Source organism: Alosa alosa, chromosome 12 (genome assembly GCF_017589495.1).
Source record: "Alosa alosa isolate M-15738 ecotype Scorff River chromosome 12, AALO_Geno_1.1, whole genome shotgun sequence".
Classification (NCBI taxonomy): domain Eukaryota; kingdom Metazoa; phylum Chordata; class Actinopteri; order Clupeiformes; family Clupeidae; genus Alosa; species Alosa alosa.
The window spans coordinates 8,274,596-8,290,633 of NC_063200.1; the positions used below are offsets into that span (position 1 = coordinate 8,274,596).

Consider the following 16,038-nt stretch of genomic DNA (forward strand, 5'->3'; position numbering starts at 1 on the left):
TAATTTATCACTTACCACTATCTTGTTTTTTCTTGTCATCCTCTTCCTTTCTCTTCTTTCTTTTCTGGCTTCGGACGATAACTCCGGCTTCATTATGACTGCCGAGGTTTTATATTTTCGCGGCAGCAGAGATCCGCGAACCTGGCTGGCTGGCTGCTGTCAGCGACTACTGAAGGGGGCCCCCTTGAGGGGATCCCGTATTACCGGTAACAGTGTCGTTGCACTTTACTGCATTGACTATCAAAGGGGCGCTCACAGTTTGTCGTTGCATTTTATTCTTAACCAGTCGTTTTCTTGGGGCCACTGGCCAGCTCGGGGCCCCAAGCAATTGCTTGGTTTGCTTGCCTTCTAGCGACAGGCCTGCAGAATACGAGAGGGCAGATTGGGATTTAAGTGGCACCGAAAGTGTGCCCAACTGTAGTGGTATAGGACATCATCATGTAAAAGCCAAATTAATTTAACCACAATGGTCGTCTCCCAGTGTGCCTATGACAGAATCATCATAGCTATAATATTATGATACCAGCTTTCCTCTTACGTTATTAATGTAGCAAACTTTTCATATAAATCAGCAACACAATTATCAGCAAACACAATAAATCAGCAACACAATTATCAGCAAACACAATAAATCAGCAACACAATTATTTGTTTTGTAGTAAGTGACGGCATACCTGTATAGGCTCACCAAAGAAAGCAGCAATTCGACTTGGAACACTAGTGGCAAAAACTTCTTTCAGCTGACTAATATACATGTCATTGGCCTGACAATGGTCTGCAGAAAATCAAAGAAGGGAATATCAGGTAAAATATACAGTTTATATAGTGGCAATATCTGGAGACATTTCCATTTTCCAGATACTTATTCAGAGGCATGTGGACTTGCCAGTAAAATATTTGACAGTTTCATTGAAAGCAGTAAATGTTTGACCTGAAAAAGTTCCGGACCTTGTACTTTAGTGAATTGTCTATTCCTGGCTTCAGTCTAATGGTGGTGCTTTATTCTGCAAGCCTTCAAAATTTGGCATATGAGAGTACTACATTGGGTCTCTGAAGTTTGGCATTTTCACATACGGTACATAAATTCGGACATACAGAACATGCCTTCGATTATTCTTAGATGCTAAGGGGAAATTCCTTTGTATACTGTGATCAGTAATGTGTTTAGTGTAGTCCTAGGTATGCAAAATCCTAACTTCATATTAGTAAAGAATGGTGCATGTGCTTCAGTGCATGTCCTCTTCTGAAGTGTTTGTGTTTGACATACCTGAGGGGCAGCTACATTGCCGATAGGTCTGGATGGGGGAGTCCCTACAGTGACTGCCTCCCCAGGGGCCTCTGAACACATCAGGACACATGGTCTATCGGCAGAAGAGACAGATAGGACAACAGAAGAGAATAAACGAAATATGCATATATATATATGTATGAATTTCATGGAAATATTTTCATATATTTAATACATGTGTACATTACAACAATTTCAGTTTTACCTTACCTTACAATGAAAGGCAAACGTAAACAGTGTAAATGGACAATAAAGAGAGACCCATCATAAACCACTGCTATTTACACATGGGATTAATCTACCTTTATCATCTACCTTTATCAGGCATTGGGTTTTACTGCTTTTATTTTACATTTGCATGACAATAAATTGCAACTGCATGTGTTAAAAAGTCTGATATTGGTAGTCTGCTGCTGCCAAGTCCTGTGGCTAAAGGACATGAACAGATAGAGGATTATGGAAGAGATTAAACACAGGAAAAGCTTGACAGAGATAAACCACTCAGTCTGATACGTACATTATGACAACCGAGTCCAGAGGCAACAGGATACTTGTATGCTGTGTTTGACGTTAGTCCCATAGTCTGTGGGCTACCACCGTGATATGAACCTCTGCAGAAAACATGCACAAATACAACCCCAAGTCCGAAAAAGTTGGGACGTTGTGTAAAATATTAATAAAAACAGAATGTAATAATCTTCAAATCTCTTTAACTTATATTTAGTTGCAAAAAGGACACATGTCGAAAATGACAATTTTGACTATTTCATGGAAAATATATGTTAATTTTGAATTTGATACCAGCAACATGTTACAAGTTGGGACGGGGGCAACAAAATGCTGCGTGTGTAATGATAAAGAAAATAAAAGGATGAATGTTTCACAACTAATTAGGGAAACTGGAAACACGATTGGGTATGAAAAAGAGCCTCCCAGAGAGGCAGGGAGTAAATATGTAGAGGTATTCATCACTCTGTGTAAACCTGTGTGCACAAATGATGAAACAATGTCATTTTAATGCTTCTTAACATGAAATTGTTTAAGTAATTTGAAAGTATTTGAGAAGTTCATCATCTACAGGACATTGGATGGCCGCGGTCTTTTGGACCTCACTGCATCAAAACCGTATTTGTAGAGACGGGTGCGCACATCCAAAATATGTGGTAACAGGTGCCAGACAAAATGTGTCAGAGAGAGGAGATGGTCTGCACACTGTATGGGCTCCGAGAGATACTTTATTTATTTTGAAAAGGCAACATTTCGATCTCAACAGAGCACTGCATCAAAACCAGTCATTGTATGGGCTCAGGAAAACCTCTGATAACCATTGTCTCTGTGCACAGTTTGAAAAACTGCAGCCAAATTTGTAACAGCAAAAACAGTCAAAATTGTATTGAGACATGATACAGAAAATACCACCGTCGTATCTGGGCCTGAGCTTGTTTAAAATGAACTGAAGTTAGATGGAAAAAGATCCTGTGGTTAGACCAATCAAAATGTGCAATTTGGAAATAATGGACTCATCTGGGCTAAAGAGGAGAGGGCAGGCCTATCCAAGTATCCAACCTATCCAAATTGTTTTAATGCTCAGTTTGAGCATCTATGACAGTGTGGAGGAGCATTAATGCCTACAGCATGGGCATCTTCCACATTTGGCAAAGCACAATCAATTCTGAATGACGTATACAAGTTTTGAGCAACATATACTGCCATCCAGGCACTATCTTGTCCAGGGAAGACCTTGAATATTTCAGGAAAACAATGTGAAAAATGAATTCTGCACATATTTAAACAGCATTTCTCCATAGAAGAAGAGTCTAGGTGCTACAATGGCCTGTCTGCGAACCAGAATTGTCAAATTAGGTGCATCATGGAATGAAAAACATGACTAAGAATACCCCATACTGTTGAGCAATTGAAATCCTTTATCGAGGAGTAATGGGACAACATTTCATTCTCAAAACTCCTCAAGGTCTCCTCAGTTCATAAACATTTACAGAATGTTGTTAAATGAAGAGGTGAGGCAGCACAGTGGTAAACATTCCCTGTCCCAACTGTTTTTGAAACATGTTGCTGGCATCAAATTCAAAATGACCATATATTTTCCATGAAATAGTCCAAATGTTCATTTTCAACATTTTGATATGTTGTCCTTTTTACTGCTAAATATGGATTTACTAGACCTGTATATTATCATATTTTGTTTTTATTTGCATTTTACACAATGTCCCACCTTTTTCTGATTTGGGGATGTAAATAAAATGGTGTGAATATTACTTAGGTGCTATACAAATACATCTTATATTATTATTATTATTATTATTATTATTATTACTATTACTTTGGTTTTAGTTTGTTTAGTGGATTAAATATTACTTCTACCTCATATTAAGTAATATAAGAAAGGGTGATGACAATACTCTGCAAATGCTTTAAAATAACAATTACCAAATTTAATTGAATTTATGAAACAATGAAAGTTGCATTTGGGTGAGCAAGACTTGGGTATACCTGAAGGTAATAATGTCAAAGTTGCCAGTGTGTAGACGTGCCATAAGCATGGCCAAATCATTGGCCTCTGAACCACTATTTGTCAGGTACACCACCTTGAGACAGAGAGAATATATCATAGAAATTATACTTCCTAATCTATTACGATAGTCAGTGTGTGCTTGTGGACTTTGAAACTGCCCTCCCAAACAATTTGTATTGCTAACTGTAAAATAGAAGGCCTATTGATAAATAGAAAACAGTGGAATTCTCTACAGCTCTGAAAAGGGAAACCCATTCTCCAGAGATTAAAGCCAGGTTCACATTGCACGGGCAAGCGGCAGCGCTGTGCTATGAAACCCATTATTTTCAATGGCTTGCCCGCGCAACCACTGGCCTGCCGCTGCGCTGAGCAAAGCGTTGAGTAAAGCGTTGAGTAAAGCACAGCGCGAGTGGCATCTTGCCGCTTCGCCACTCTTGCGCGTGCCACGGACGGAGTTTACCATGTAAATCATCATGCTGTAAAAGGTAATCAAAGGTATTTTGCACAGAGCCCAGCGGCAAGCACAACAAAAATCTTTGGGACATTACCTCAACCAAGACAAACCAAGCGATGACCGGCGCATGCCGCATACAATGTGAACCCGGCTTCAGCATGTATATCCAAGAGCATCTAAAAGCACAAAATCTCCAAAAGTCTCTATGCAAGCCATAAGGTCTTCCTTTGTACCTTCAGTGGTTCAGGAAGAAGAGCCACTAACTTCTCTATGTATTCATGGATGGTAGGGTAAACGTAGATGTTCGTTGTGTGCCAAAGGCGTCTTAATTGTTTCTCTGCTGCAGCTGTCACCTTCCTGGGCAGAGATGAAAACTGAATGAAGAAATGTCACTTCTATCCTTTCTCTGCCTGTTATATCAAACCAGTACAGGAGGTCACAGGTGCCAATGTCAATGCCAATGCCAATTTTCAACAACTAAAGATCACCTGTAGGAGAGGTTGATACAAAAAGATAAACATTCCAAAATTACATAATTCTAGGGTGGTATTATGTATTATGGTGTGCAATACGTAATTCCAGGGTGGTATGTATGTATATAGGCCTATAATAAATCAGTTATAATCATACATCTCAAAAGTAAAGAACTCTTACGGATGACAGTGACCGACACTGACTGTGGCCACTCCAGCAAAGAGGTCCAAGTAACGCCTACCATCCACATCCCACAGCCACTGCATGTGGCCCTGATGGATAAACACTGGCTTTTTGTATGAGGTCACCTTCATAGTCATGGGGTTGCAGTTCTGTTGCCTAATATGCATCATCTGCTTGGCAGACATGCCCTATAAGGGAGAGGAATGGAATGGCAGGGATGATGCAACTGCATGACAGCAGCACACTGTGTGCATCAGGCCAGAACTCTTACTGAAAAGGGGAGAGTTCACCTGGTACGGCTCAGGACTGAAGTGGCACTTAGGCATCTCCGGGAGATCAGAGAATGTGTGGTTCACTGCTGCAGACTTCTGACATAATGCACCTGCACCAAGAGGGAGTTAAAGGGGTTTACGTCACACGGTGACACCGTAAGGGAATACTCCTGCTATTATTATCAGTTAATCCTGAGAAAAGCCCAGTGGCCTAATAGCACACTGTTATCACTTTAGACTGTCCTGAATTGATCTTAGAGTGATGTAAGTCCTCCATGCTGTGGGGTGGGTGAGGGTGAACAGTGGGAACAGGGTGATTCCTCGTTCATCTCGCAATAGTGTTCCATTTGCTACCTTTGATACATTCGCTAGAAGTGTGCCTGTCTTGATGGAAAACCATCCAGCATGGTAGAAAAATGTTTTTACAGCATCAAAAGGGAGGTGTGTGTGTGTGTGTGTGTGTGTCTCAAATGCCTTCACAGGATGTGATGACAACACAGATTATATGGGTGGGTTTTGATGGTTGGGCCCTATTTTACTGCATAGGTGAGATAGTATGGATAACAGGCAACGTTTAGATAGCACATTGTTAAGTTAAAACTGAAGAATATTAGCCTAGAAATCTAGACGCGCCCCTAGCGGCAGCAAATTACATTTGCTGCCCGGGCTAGTCTAGCAACTCTCCGTTGGCTTGTGAGCTCCAGAAATCTAAACTTAATCAGGCCTTTGAAATCGTGTATATAGAGTGGATTTGGTGGGCTTAACATAATGATTGATGGCAGAGTTGCAACGGTTTGGCTTGAATTCCCTGCTACTTGAAAACAAATATACTATTGCGTCCTATTGCGTGCAGAGGGAATTTGAAAGACAACTGATTATCCCGCCCCTCGGACTGAGCACTGCGAAAGGTGAGTTCCCAGACCCTACATTTTAATGTGGGTCTGGCTCGCCAGGCTAGAAGAATATTAAGTGAAAAAGAGGATGATTAAAAGAAGCTATTCAACCCATATTGAAGCTACTCAAGATACTCACACAGAAAAACTTTTTTATAGTAGTAGATCAATGAAAGGATACCTTAGGCCAGTGGTCCCCAAACTTTTTCTTCCGAGGGCCAGCACAGTATGCCTGGCTCTAAGAGAGGGCCAGAGACTCGGAGTATATCAGTAACCATAAATAGCTTAGTGCTGTGAACAACAACAGTCTACTTTAGTTGAATATTCCATTACCGGTACATTTAATCCTTGTAGCCAATGATTAAATGTAATGGAATATTCAACTAAGGTAGACTGTTGTAATACCATTGTTAGCTGTGTTTATATTGCCATCATACCATGTAAAATGTAGCTCAAATGAAATAATACTAATAAAAAGACTTTAGCATTCCCAAAAGTATTAGCAGTGTCTTTGCATACACAGCTCAAGTTGTGAACAAGCAATATCCTACAAATAAAGTTCTCAAACTATGAGAGTTTTATGAAGTGCTGGCAAAAACATCTGAAATGACCACCATTCTAACTTTCACTCACCTGATGAGAACTTTGTGAATTTGTATGAACATTTGAAGAGTAAATAAAAAAATAGAAATAATTATCCCAGAAAGTCCCAGAAATATGACTTGAATAGAAGTTAGTTAGTTATTAACAATTAATTGATCAACTTTTAGAATATTTTGATCACTGATGCAGTCAGCATAGGCCTCTTCCATTGTTTGCAGGTAGGTTCATTCCGTTTTCGATGGCAAACGCGAAACAGCTCCAAAACAACCACCAGTGGACAAAAAGAGTATTACATGTGTATTGCTATAGAGAATGTGACTCGCTATAGAGAATGAATTGGGGAAATTACGGAGGTTATAGTTTGACGATGTCGTACTGTACTCCCGTGCGGGCCAGATGCTATATACCACAGACATGTTTTGGGGGGGCACCCAAAATGAGGTGGCGGGCCGTAGTTTGGGGACCACTGCCTTAGGCTATTCGGTTGAAAAGAAATCATCTCTACTCCTCTTTGATTTGTATTCATAAAGTTTAAAGATATACTAGACTTAGTATCAAATAAAGTGTGCTACACTGATTAAAACATAGGCTCTGGTCAGTAAAAGGTCATGGATTCCTCTTCTAATACAATGTCGAAGCAAAATGAGGGACGGACACCTGTTTTGAAGGGCCGCTGTTCAACAAGGTGCACGGCCCAAAACATTCAAAAACAAGTAATATTAAAATAACAGTAGCGAAAGCTTCTTGTCTCAGTAGATCAGAACCAGCGAAGAGACGACAGTGTTTTTATAGTGCGCAACACTCACCGCTAGGCCGGTAGAATCTGGCCGTGAAATCAATTACATTCCAATAATTTGAGCTCCTAGCCAGACATGGCCTGTGCATTCGAGAGAGAAACATCTGCATTTCTACCCTTTCCTACTACCACACGTACACGTCTGCTGTGTGATTTTCACTGATTGTTCACACGTAAAAGTTGATCAATTCTTGGGGTTTGTCCTCAAGAGTTAGGCCCTAGTGCATTGGGCGGAGAACACATTCAGCCAATGGCAGCTGGAGGAAAACTGACCTCTGCTCACATCTCTGTCGTAGTTGCAAGTCATCGCAGCTCTTGGCTAATCCCAACTTCCAGGGGCGTCACTAGACCTAGAGCTGCACTGGGGCACAAGCCCCCCTATGGGTATATTTTTAACGTTTAATGCATCAATTCAGCAGTCAACGAACTAACAGGTTTTTAAGTAAGCTATGCACAGAGCCCATACTGTACTTCCAGCGTTCCTTCGAGTTCACTTGCCTGTGACCTGTAACCTGGTCAATCGCTAACAACTAGTGCACCTACAGCTCTAACACATCCAAAAGGGTAGAGGTTTCCAGAGCAGGCTATTATAACTTTTTTTTTACCGTTTAATCTGTGCATCGGCGCAGCCTACGACGATGTGAACTAGTGACAGCTGTTGTCACAGTGAACTTAAGCTCCCTGTCTCTAAATAGTGTAGACTAGGCGTACTTGCTATGTCGCTTGATTTTCTGTAATAAATGCAGCCTGTAGCCTAGTTACTTCAGTAAACCGTGTAGCGTGAGAGGGAGAGTGCCTGTTGCGGGCAATTTAATTTACATCGTATAGGCATGACATACGAGCTCCCATTGTGAGCGCACTGGACCAGCGGCATCTTTAGTAGCACCCCCCTCCCAGCAATCAGTAGGCCTACAAATAAGCATGATTATATACAAAAATTCAGCAAGAGATTTGGCCAAAGGTGGGGCGCCTTTGCCGTCGTGGCAGCCATGGGCCCGGAGCGACCGAACCCCCGCTCCCCCTGCTTATGAGGCGTGTGTGTGAGAGCGGGGCAAGGAGAGGCTGTGTGAATTTTATGCTGCTGCATGTAGCCTAACTAATGAAAGAAGACCATATCTACGCGAACAACAAAATAGAAACGTATAGCCTGTATGGTGGTCACAATAGAGGGGGCACAGATTTTATTTGAGGGGGCACCGCCCCCTTCTGCACCAGCGCCAGGTCTGTAAAACATATTTACTTACTTGCTCTTTGCTATGGGGGTTGCTAGGTTGACATGATAGTGGTGGTTGCTAGGTTGTTGCTAGGATAATTAAGATGGTTGCTAGGGTACATATAGTGGTTGCTATGCCAAATAAAGTGGTTGCTAAGATGGTTGCTAGGGTAATCATCTTGGTTGCTAGGTTGACATGGTTTAATGGATTTTGATAGACAAATAGTTAAAGGATAATTCCGGTGTGATTTTGACCTAAAGTGGCTTGAAACATGATACCAAGTGTGAATGTATCTCTCATAGCTCACCTCAGCTTGTCCCCTGCACTCAGAAATCTGGCGCTAGTTAGCCAATGCTACCAACAGGGTTTCGTTGTGGACATGGAGAACTTTGAAAAAGCACTGGTAGATTATTTACAAGACGATTTATACAGACAGTACCTTAAGGAATTTTACCATTCGACGCCATCTTGAATTTAGTCACGATAAGTAGAGCGACGAGTACGAACAAACAGGTATGATAAGGGGTCAGATTCCAAAACTAATTCCGTGGAAATGCATGGATTCAGTTGCAGTTGCTCAGTTCCGAATGCATGGATTCAGTTGCTTCTAGTAGCAGCAACTGGAATCCATGCATTTCCATTTTTGGAATCTTTTTGGAATCATACCTGTTCCTTATCATGCTCGTGTTCGACTATCGTGACTAATTCAAGATGGCATGTCGAGCATAAAAATCCTTAAATTACTGTCTGTATAAATCGTCTTCTTGTAAATAAACTACCAGTTAGGCAGTTCTCCCATTACTCGCTTTAAATGTCAAGGCCCTCAAGTCTACCAATGAAGTATGGAGCTACTTTGAGCCCTCGTAAATGTTGTAAAACAGTGATTTATTTTCATGGCTGGGCCGATGCCCGAGGCACCACACTGAAACCCTGTTGGTAGCATTGGCTAACTAGCGGCAGATTTCTGAGTACAACAAGCACTTTATGGTCAATATCACACTTATCATGTTTCAACACACTTTAGGTCAATATCACACCGGAATTCTCCTTTAAATGTATGTGTTTAATGGATGTAGATAGGCAGATCATTTAATGGATAAATAAATGGTTGGAAGTAGAAGGATGGAGAGAAAGTTGAATGATATGATAGATAGATACTTTATCTATCTGAATTACAGTAATTGCCCTACTATGAACACTGACTCATCACATGGGCAAACACACAGTTTTACAATTAGCAATCAGAGCTTTAGCATAATGCTTGTGATGTGGATGAGGTGCCGTGGCCAGACCTAAACAGAAGAAAAGGATGCAGGTGTGTTCTGCATGTGTTCTGAGTATAAAAACAATATTCTCAAATATTTCACAACATACTTATGTATGTACTGTCTGTAGTAAGTGTAACACTGAACAAAAAAGGGCCTAAATCATTATGATGAATGGAAAAGAAGAGAACACATCTCTAAAGCAAACATTCGCCTCACATTATAAACACTTTTGTCATAAGATGACATTATGGATATATCATGTACACACTGTTGCTCAAAACCTAAAGCTCTTCTATATTGTCGGGTCTGCACTCTGCACCAGCCCCATCTCTTTTCTACCGCTGTCTGTCTATCTATGTGTTGCAGCTGGGTGGCTGGAGATGCGCAGGTGTGTGGTGTTGCTCCTTGCTCCATGGGGCAGACGGGCTCCCTCTTCGTTCCTCCGTCGTTGTTTGTTTCTTTGACCCATTTACCCCTAGACATACATTTGCACGACATTTTGCTTTTCTACTCACTATACTGACATTTATCTAATAATTTAATAAACATTCTTTATTTATTGTTACCTACGTGTGGACCTCCCTTATGTTCTCATTTGAGCCAAGCATTTGTAACAATATTTCCATACAAGAATGAAAGTCATCTACAGAGAGAAGTTGAAATACACAGTAAACATAAGCAATATCGAAACCAAAAATAGAGTTAATTTTTCCCAAATAATTTGTTGTTGTGAATACAGTATTTTACAGCCAACAAGAAAAAAGAAGCAAAATACAATGACCACCTACATGGAGTTTTAAAAATTATATATAGAGTATGTCAAAGTCAAAGTCAAAGTCAAAGTCAGCTTTATTGTCAATTCCTTCACATGTTCCAGACATACAAAGAGATCGAAATTACGTTTCTCACTATCCCACGGTGAAGACAAGACATATTTTACCAATTTTAAGTCCACAGACAGACATAACATTCAAGTAAACAAAAAGTAAGTAAATAGAAGTAAATAAGGGGCACATATAATAATGAAAAATAAGAGCAGCAAAATTTTTGTTGAAATTGTGCATAGACAGTCAATAAAACTAGTGTGCAAAAGTCAGGCCAATAAGAGGCTTGGGTAGTTCTGTTTGACCTGAGTAATAAAAGAAAGTGGCATAGTGGTGCAAGTTATGTAAGAGCAGCAGAAGTGTTGTGTTTTCAGGACAACAACACCAAGTTGTAAAGTGTACAAGTGTGCAAGTGTTCAAGTGTGCAAGTGGAGTAGTGCAGGCGGCCATTGTGGGTCCAATGTCCAGGATGTTATGTAGCTGAGGGGTGGAGGGGGAGAGGGAGGGAGAGTTCAGCATCCTTACAGCTTGGTGTATGAAGCTGTTGGTGAGTCTGGTAGTGCGGGAGCGCAGGCTTCTGTACCTCTTCCCAGAGGGCAGTAGATCAAACAGGCCTATGTATTCATAGGCCTAAGGCAATGATCGTCGGATGGTGTTCAGTTAAGTAATGAGTGTTTGTACATTGAGGACTGAGAGTGAATAAGTGGCGAATACAATTTTGATAGGTTGTGTTTGAAAACTGAAATCAAGTTACTTCCTGTTAGATTTGTTATGTGTTACATAGAAAATTGTGTGGTGTTTTGCAAAATGTGTTTCAGGATATTGAAAACTGAGTCAAACACTGAGAATTAGTGTATGGTTTTGCAGATTTGGTGTGGGACTATGGTGTTTGGAAGACCTGTTTAGAAAATTGTGTGACAAGCAAAGATTTAGTGTGTAAGCAGTTGAAAAAAAACTGTAAGGAATTGTGTACTTGGTCCACCTCTGGTAGATAGTTTAATGGATGTTGATAGACAGATAGTTTAATGGATAAATGAATGGTTGGAAGGAAATAGATGAAGAGAAAGTTGAATGGAAAGTGATTTGTATTAATATTACTAAGGTACTTGTGAGGGTGTTGCTAGGGTACATATGGTGGTTGCTATGCCAAATAAAATGGTTGCTATGCTGGTTGCTAGGGTAATCATCTCGGTTGCTATGCTGGTTGCTAGGTTGACATGGTTTACACCCTGCTAAAAAAAACAGCTAGAAACCAGCCTATGCTGGTAGCTGGTCTTTGCTGGTTTTCTTTCATCTCTTGCTGGTCTTTGCTAGTGTAGCTGGTTGGGCCACCAGATGGATATGCTGGCGTGACCATCTGAGGAAGCTGGTCATGCTGGTGTGACCAGTGCTTATGAATTGTGTCACTTTGGATATGAGTAGCCAACCATACACCCCAAAACACAATTATGGCTCTAAGTTTAACTGTGCAATCTTTACATACATTCATTATCAGCTTACATGGTGATCAGTCGCACCAAGAGGCTGGTTGTCAATATATTTTTTTCCTGTTCATTTAAAGTTTAACAGCAATAGACATATGTATGGAAAATAAAAAACTATCAATTATATAATTTACATATTGACTAAAGTAATGAAACATATTTGGAGTCAGTACAGCTACCAAATTTCCCTCACGGGATCAAAAAAGTATATATACTTATACTTATATATATATATATATATACTTATACATGTACACTGCTATGTAGAGGTAATTCAGCTGTCATAATAACCAGTGTGATAAGAAAGCATTTTGTGAACTGGGCATTAGTAGGTCTTGTTGCAAAAAACAGCTCTAGAAACCAGCTTATGCTGGTAGCTGGTTTTTGCTGGTTTTCTTTCCTCTCTTGCTGGTCTATGCTAGTGTAGCTGGTTGGTCCACCAGCTGGATATGCTGGCAGATATGCTATCTGAGGAAGCTGGTCATGCTGGTGTGACCAGCCTGTTGTGTGGAATACAGCTGGTGCAAGATGGTCATGCTGGTGACCAGCCTGTCAAGCTTGACATTGCTGGTGTAAGATGGTCATGCTGGTTTGCTAGAATGACCAACATTAGCTGGCATGGCCAGTTAAACCAGCAATGTAGACCAGCAACACCAACTAAAACGACCAGCTTTAGGTGGTATGAGAAGCAAAACCGGCTGAATTACTATCGTAAACCAGCTGAAGGTATGTTTTCGTGTATCATTGTGCAAATTATATATACTGTATGTCTAACATCTTATTCCTGCTTTGTGGAAATGGTGGTGTTACAACTCATGCCATGTTACAACCATACCCGGTCTCCCCTACCTGTTCCATGGCAATGGTCATATTCGCTAAAAACGCACACATGGGCAGCTACGAATAGGCTAGACACATAACCTAGTTGTTACACCTGCAAGGTTATCTGCAATGAGTGGGATGTATGATACCATACTCATGACCTGAACTAGTCAAACTCAGTAAAGTGTGGTCATAATAGCATTATGTAAAGCAAAATAATGACATTAAGCTAAATAATGACAATCAATTTAACCATTATCCACATATACTGAGTTTCAAACCGATACATTTTATTTATTCAGCAAAATGTGCCTTGCAAATGACACTACTTAACTCCAAGAGATTCAGGGATATCATTTCATTCCCTTGACTTAACTACTCATCACACTTAATGACCTTGTAGTCACTCTAACTCATGGCCAAGCATTACTAATTTGTGGTCATTATTTTTATTCCACCAATGTCACCAGGAGGGCTCAACAACATTCAAAGCACAAATGGAATAGATTTTATTTTTAATTCTGTTTAAGAACATACATCATGCCACATAGAACAGAACTAAACATTGCACAGAATTGGAAACAGAGTGTGATTTTAAAAAAAAAGCAAAAAGAAATACATTTATGTTGATAGCTTATGTCATTCTATCTCTGATTACAAGATGGACTCTCATAAATTTGGACTAAGCAGCACTCACCACGATAGTCACCATTACATTGGGTATGGGTTCACCATACCGATCAACACATAAAGGCAGTAGTGTTAAAGAAATATCTACACAAAGTGTTTTACACAATATAGTTAAACACATTCCAAGAATTTTCAGCACGATTCACACCCAGCTGTTAGTCCATCTTTAAAAACAGTACATCACCAACATAACTGTAACATGCTCCACGAATCCAACATCTGAGATTGGTTGATTGGACACATATCTTTCAATCGGTCAGTCCACTGGTACCAGCAGATGCTGCTGGTTTCATAAAGCATCCATTTGAAATCATATGTGAAAGAAAAAGAAAACTCATCCTCAATTTGTCAGTATACACTAGGCAATATTGTGTGTATCTTGTTGTCCGTGACCATTTTAGATTACACATGGTTGTAATCCACTGATTAAGTAAGGTTTTATTCATAACTGAGGCTGTAACTGAGAACTGTCATATATTACATTTATTTACTCCCATTGAGTGGATTGAAGAAAATGATTAGTGAAAACATTAGTTAAGATGGATTTTAAGTATGTTGCAGTTATGGTTAATCACAGTAAAAGCAGTTTCTCCCCACTCCAATAATCTATTTAACAATTTCGCCATCACATAACCTATAGCAAAGGTTGATATCTATAATATACAGTACATCTTAACCAAAAAAAGATTTGTATAGTCATGAGACATCTTGTTCACGGTAAGGCAACATGATGGTTTGTCAATGGCTCTTTTCTCCATCTTTTTTCTATCTTTAGGTTTTCCATTAAATGGGTATTTATGACATACAATGACTTATAATCATAACTAATGTACACAGATATGCACCATCACAAACTCATACAGTCTGACAACAATTCACAGTGTATACTATAAGTACCAACTCTGCTAAATTCTTAATAACTTTTTAGAAGATCTAAAACCAAATAGTTTTTGGTTATAGCAATTTATGAAAATACACAGTTCTTAAATGTCTGTGAATACATTTCCTTAGCCACACTGGCTAAGGAAATATTTCTTATATACATCATATATATATTTTTTACAGTATACCAGTGCTTATGAATTGTGTCACTTTGGATATGTGTAGCCAACCATACACCCCAAATCACAATTATGGCTCTAAGTTTAACTGTGCAATCTTTACATACATTCATTATCAGCTTACATGGTGATCAGTCGCACCAAGAGGCAGGTTGTCAATATATTTTTTCCTGTTCATTTAAAGTTTAACAGCAATAGACATCTGTATAGAAAATAAAAGACTATCAATTATATAATTTACATTTTTGTTTTTAAAGTATATTTTTTTGGCCTTTTATGCCTTTAATTGACAGGATAGTAGAGAATGACAGGAAGTGAGTGGGAGAGAGAATCGGGGTGGGATCCGGAAAGGACCACGGGGCGGGAATCGAACCCGGGTCGCCGGCGTATGGTGCAGGTGCGCCACGGCTGGGGCCATATAATGTACATATCGACTAAAGTGTTAAAACATATTTGGAGTCATTACAGCTACATGTACACTGCTATGTACAGGTAATTCAGCTGTCATAACCAGTGTGATAAGAAAGCATTTTGTTAACTGGGCATTGGTAGGTCTTGTTGCAAAAAACTTTTACACATTACTTTATTCACTCATGGTTCATGAGTCAGTGGCTTAAGGTCATTGTCTGTAGATAGATTTCTTCAGGTATTCTGAAGTTCCATGACAACAATTAGGTCCGCTTTGCAAATAAATTAGCATCAATTGTGTGTTAGATCAAGATTCATTAACCACTGATTTTGAGAGTAAAGTTAATTACAAATAGGTTTATATTAAAAGTACAGCTTTACCTCTATAGTATATATAAGAAGACAAGGTGTACTTCAGCAGTAATCACGCATGTTAAAGATTTAGTAAAGTTGGGATGAAGCAGATGGGGGCCAAGTATATCAGCCGAGGGCTGGAGTGGCAGTGGGCAGGACTAAACCAAGTACAACAAATCCATAATTTAAAAAATAACCGATGAATTAAATACAGTAGAAGACATTGTGCTACTACACAACAAGGGTCTATAAAATCCAAGCATCCTGTATGTTGCTCTTGGGTGCTCCTTGTTGGTGCCCCCCCAATCCCAATCCTCCCCCACCTTTCTTATGCAGCCCTTGCCACTTAATCTACTAAACCCCTCTTCTACTGCACTTTTTACCCCCATAAATGCACAAATAGGCTGACACCAGACA

The 16,038-nt window shown here is 39.8% G+C and overlaps 1 protein-coding gene across 2 annotated transcripts in view; it reads right to left on the bottom strand.

Annotated features, from left to right (window-relative positions):
• agxt2 (alanine--glyoxylate aminotransferase 2) overlaps nucleotides 1-7,704 on the bottom strand; it is a 30,365-nt gene extending 22,661 nt beyond the window's left edge. Inside the window, exons 1-8 of one of the 2 annotated variants that reach the window (XM_048259771.1) lie at nucleotides 7,507-7,704; nucleotides 5,223-5,314; nucleotides 4,953-5,120; nucleotides 4,509-4,628; nucleotides 3,800-3,894; nucleotides 1,806-1,899; nucleotides 1,268-1,361; nucleotides 675-775 (exon numbers count right to left, since the gene is read on the bottom strand). In XM_048259771.1, the coding sequence (XP_048115728.1) occupies nucleotides 675-775; nucleotides 1,268-1,361; nucleotides 1,806-1,899; nucleotides 3,800-3,894; nucleotides 4,509-4,628; nucleotides 4,953-5,120; nucleotides 5,223-5,314; nucleotides 7,507-7,606 (864 nt within the window). In that variant the 5' untranslated portion in view covers nucleotides 7,607-7,704. Of the gene's footprint in view, nucleotides 1-674; nucleotides 776-1,267; nucleotides 1,362-1,805; nucleotides 1,900-3,799; nucleotides 3,895-4,508; nucleotides 4,633-4,929; nucleotides 5,121-5,222; nucleotides 5,315-7,506 lie in introns of both variants that reach the window. The other variant, XM_048259770.1, reaches the window with a different exon arrangement.
• Between the last annotated feature and the right edge of the window lie 8,334 nt (nucleotides 7,705-16,038).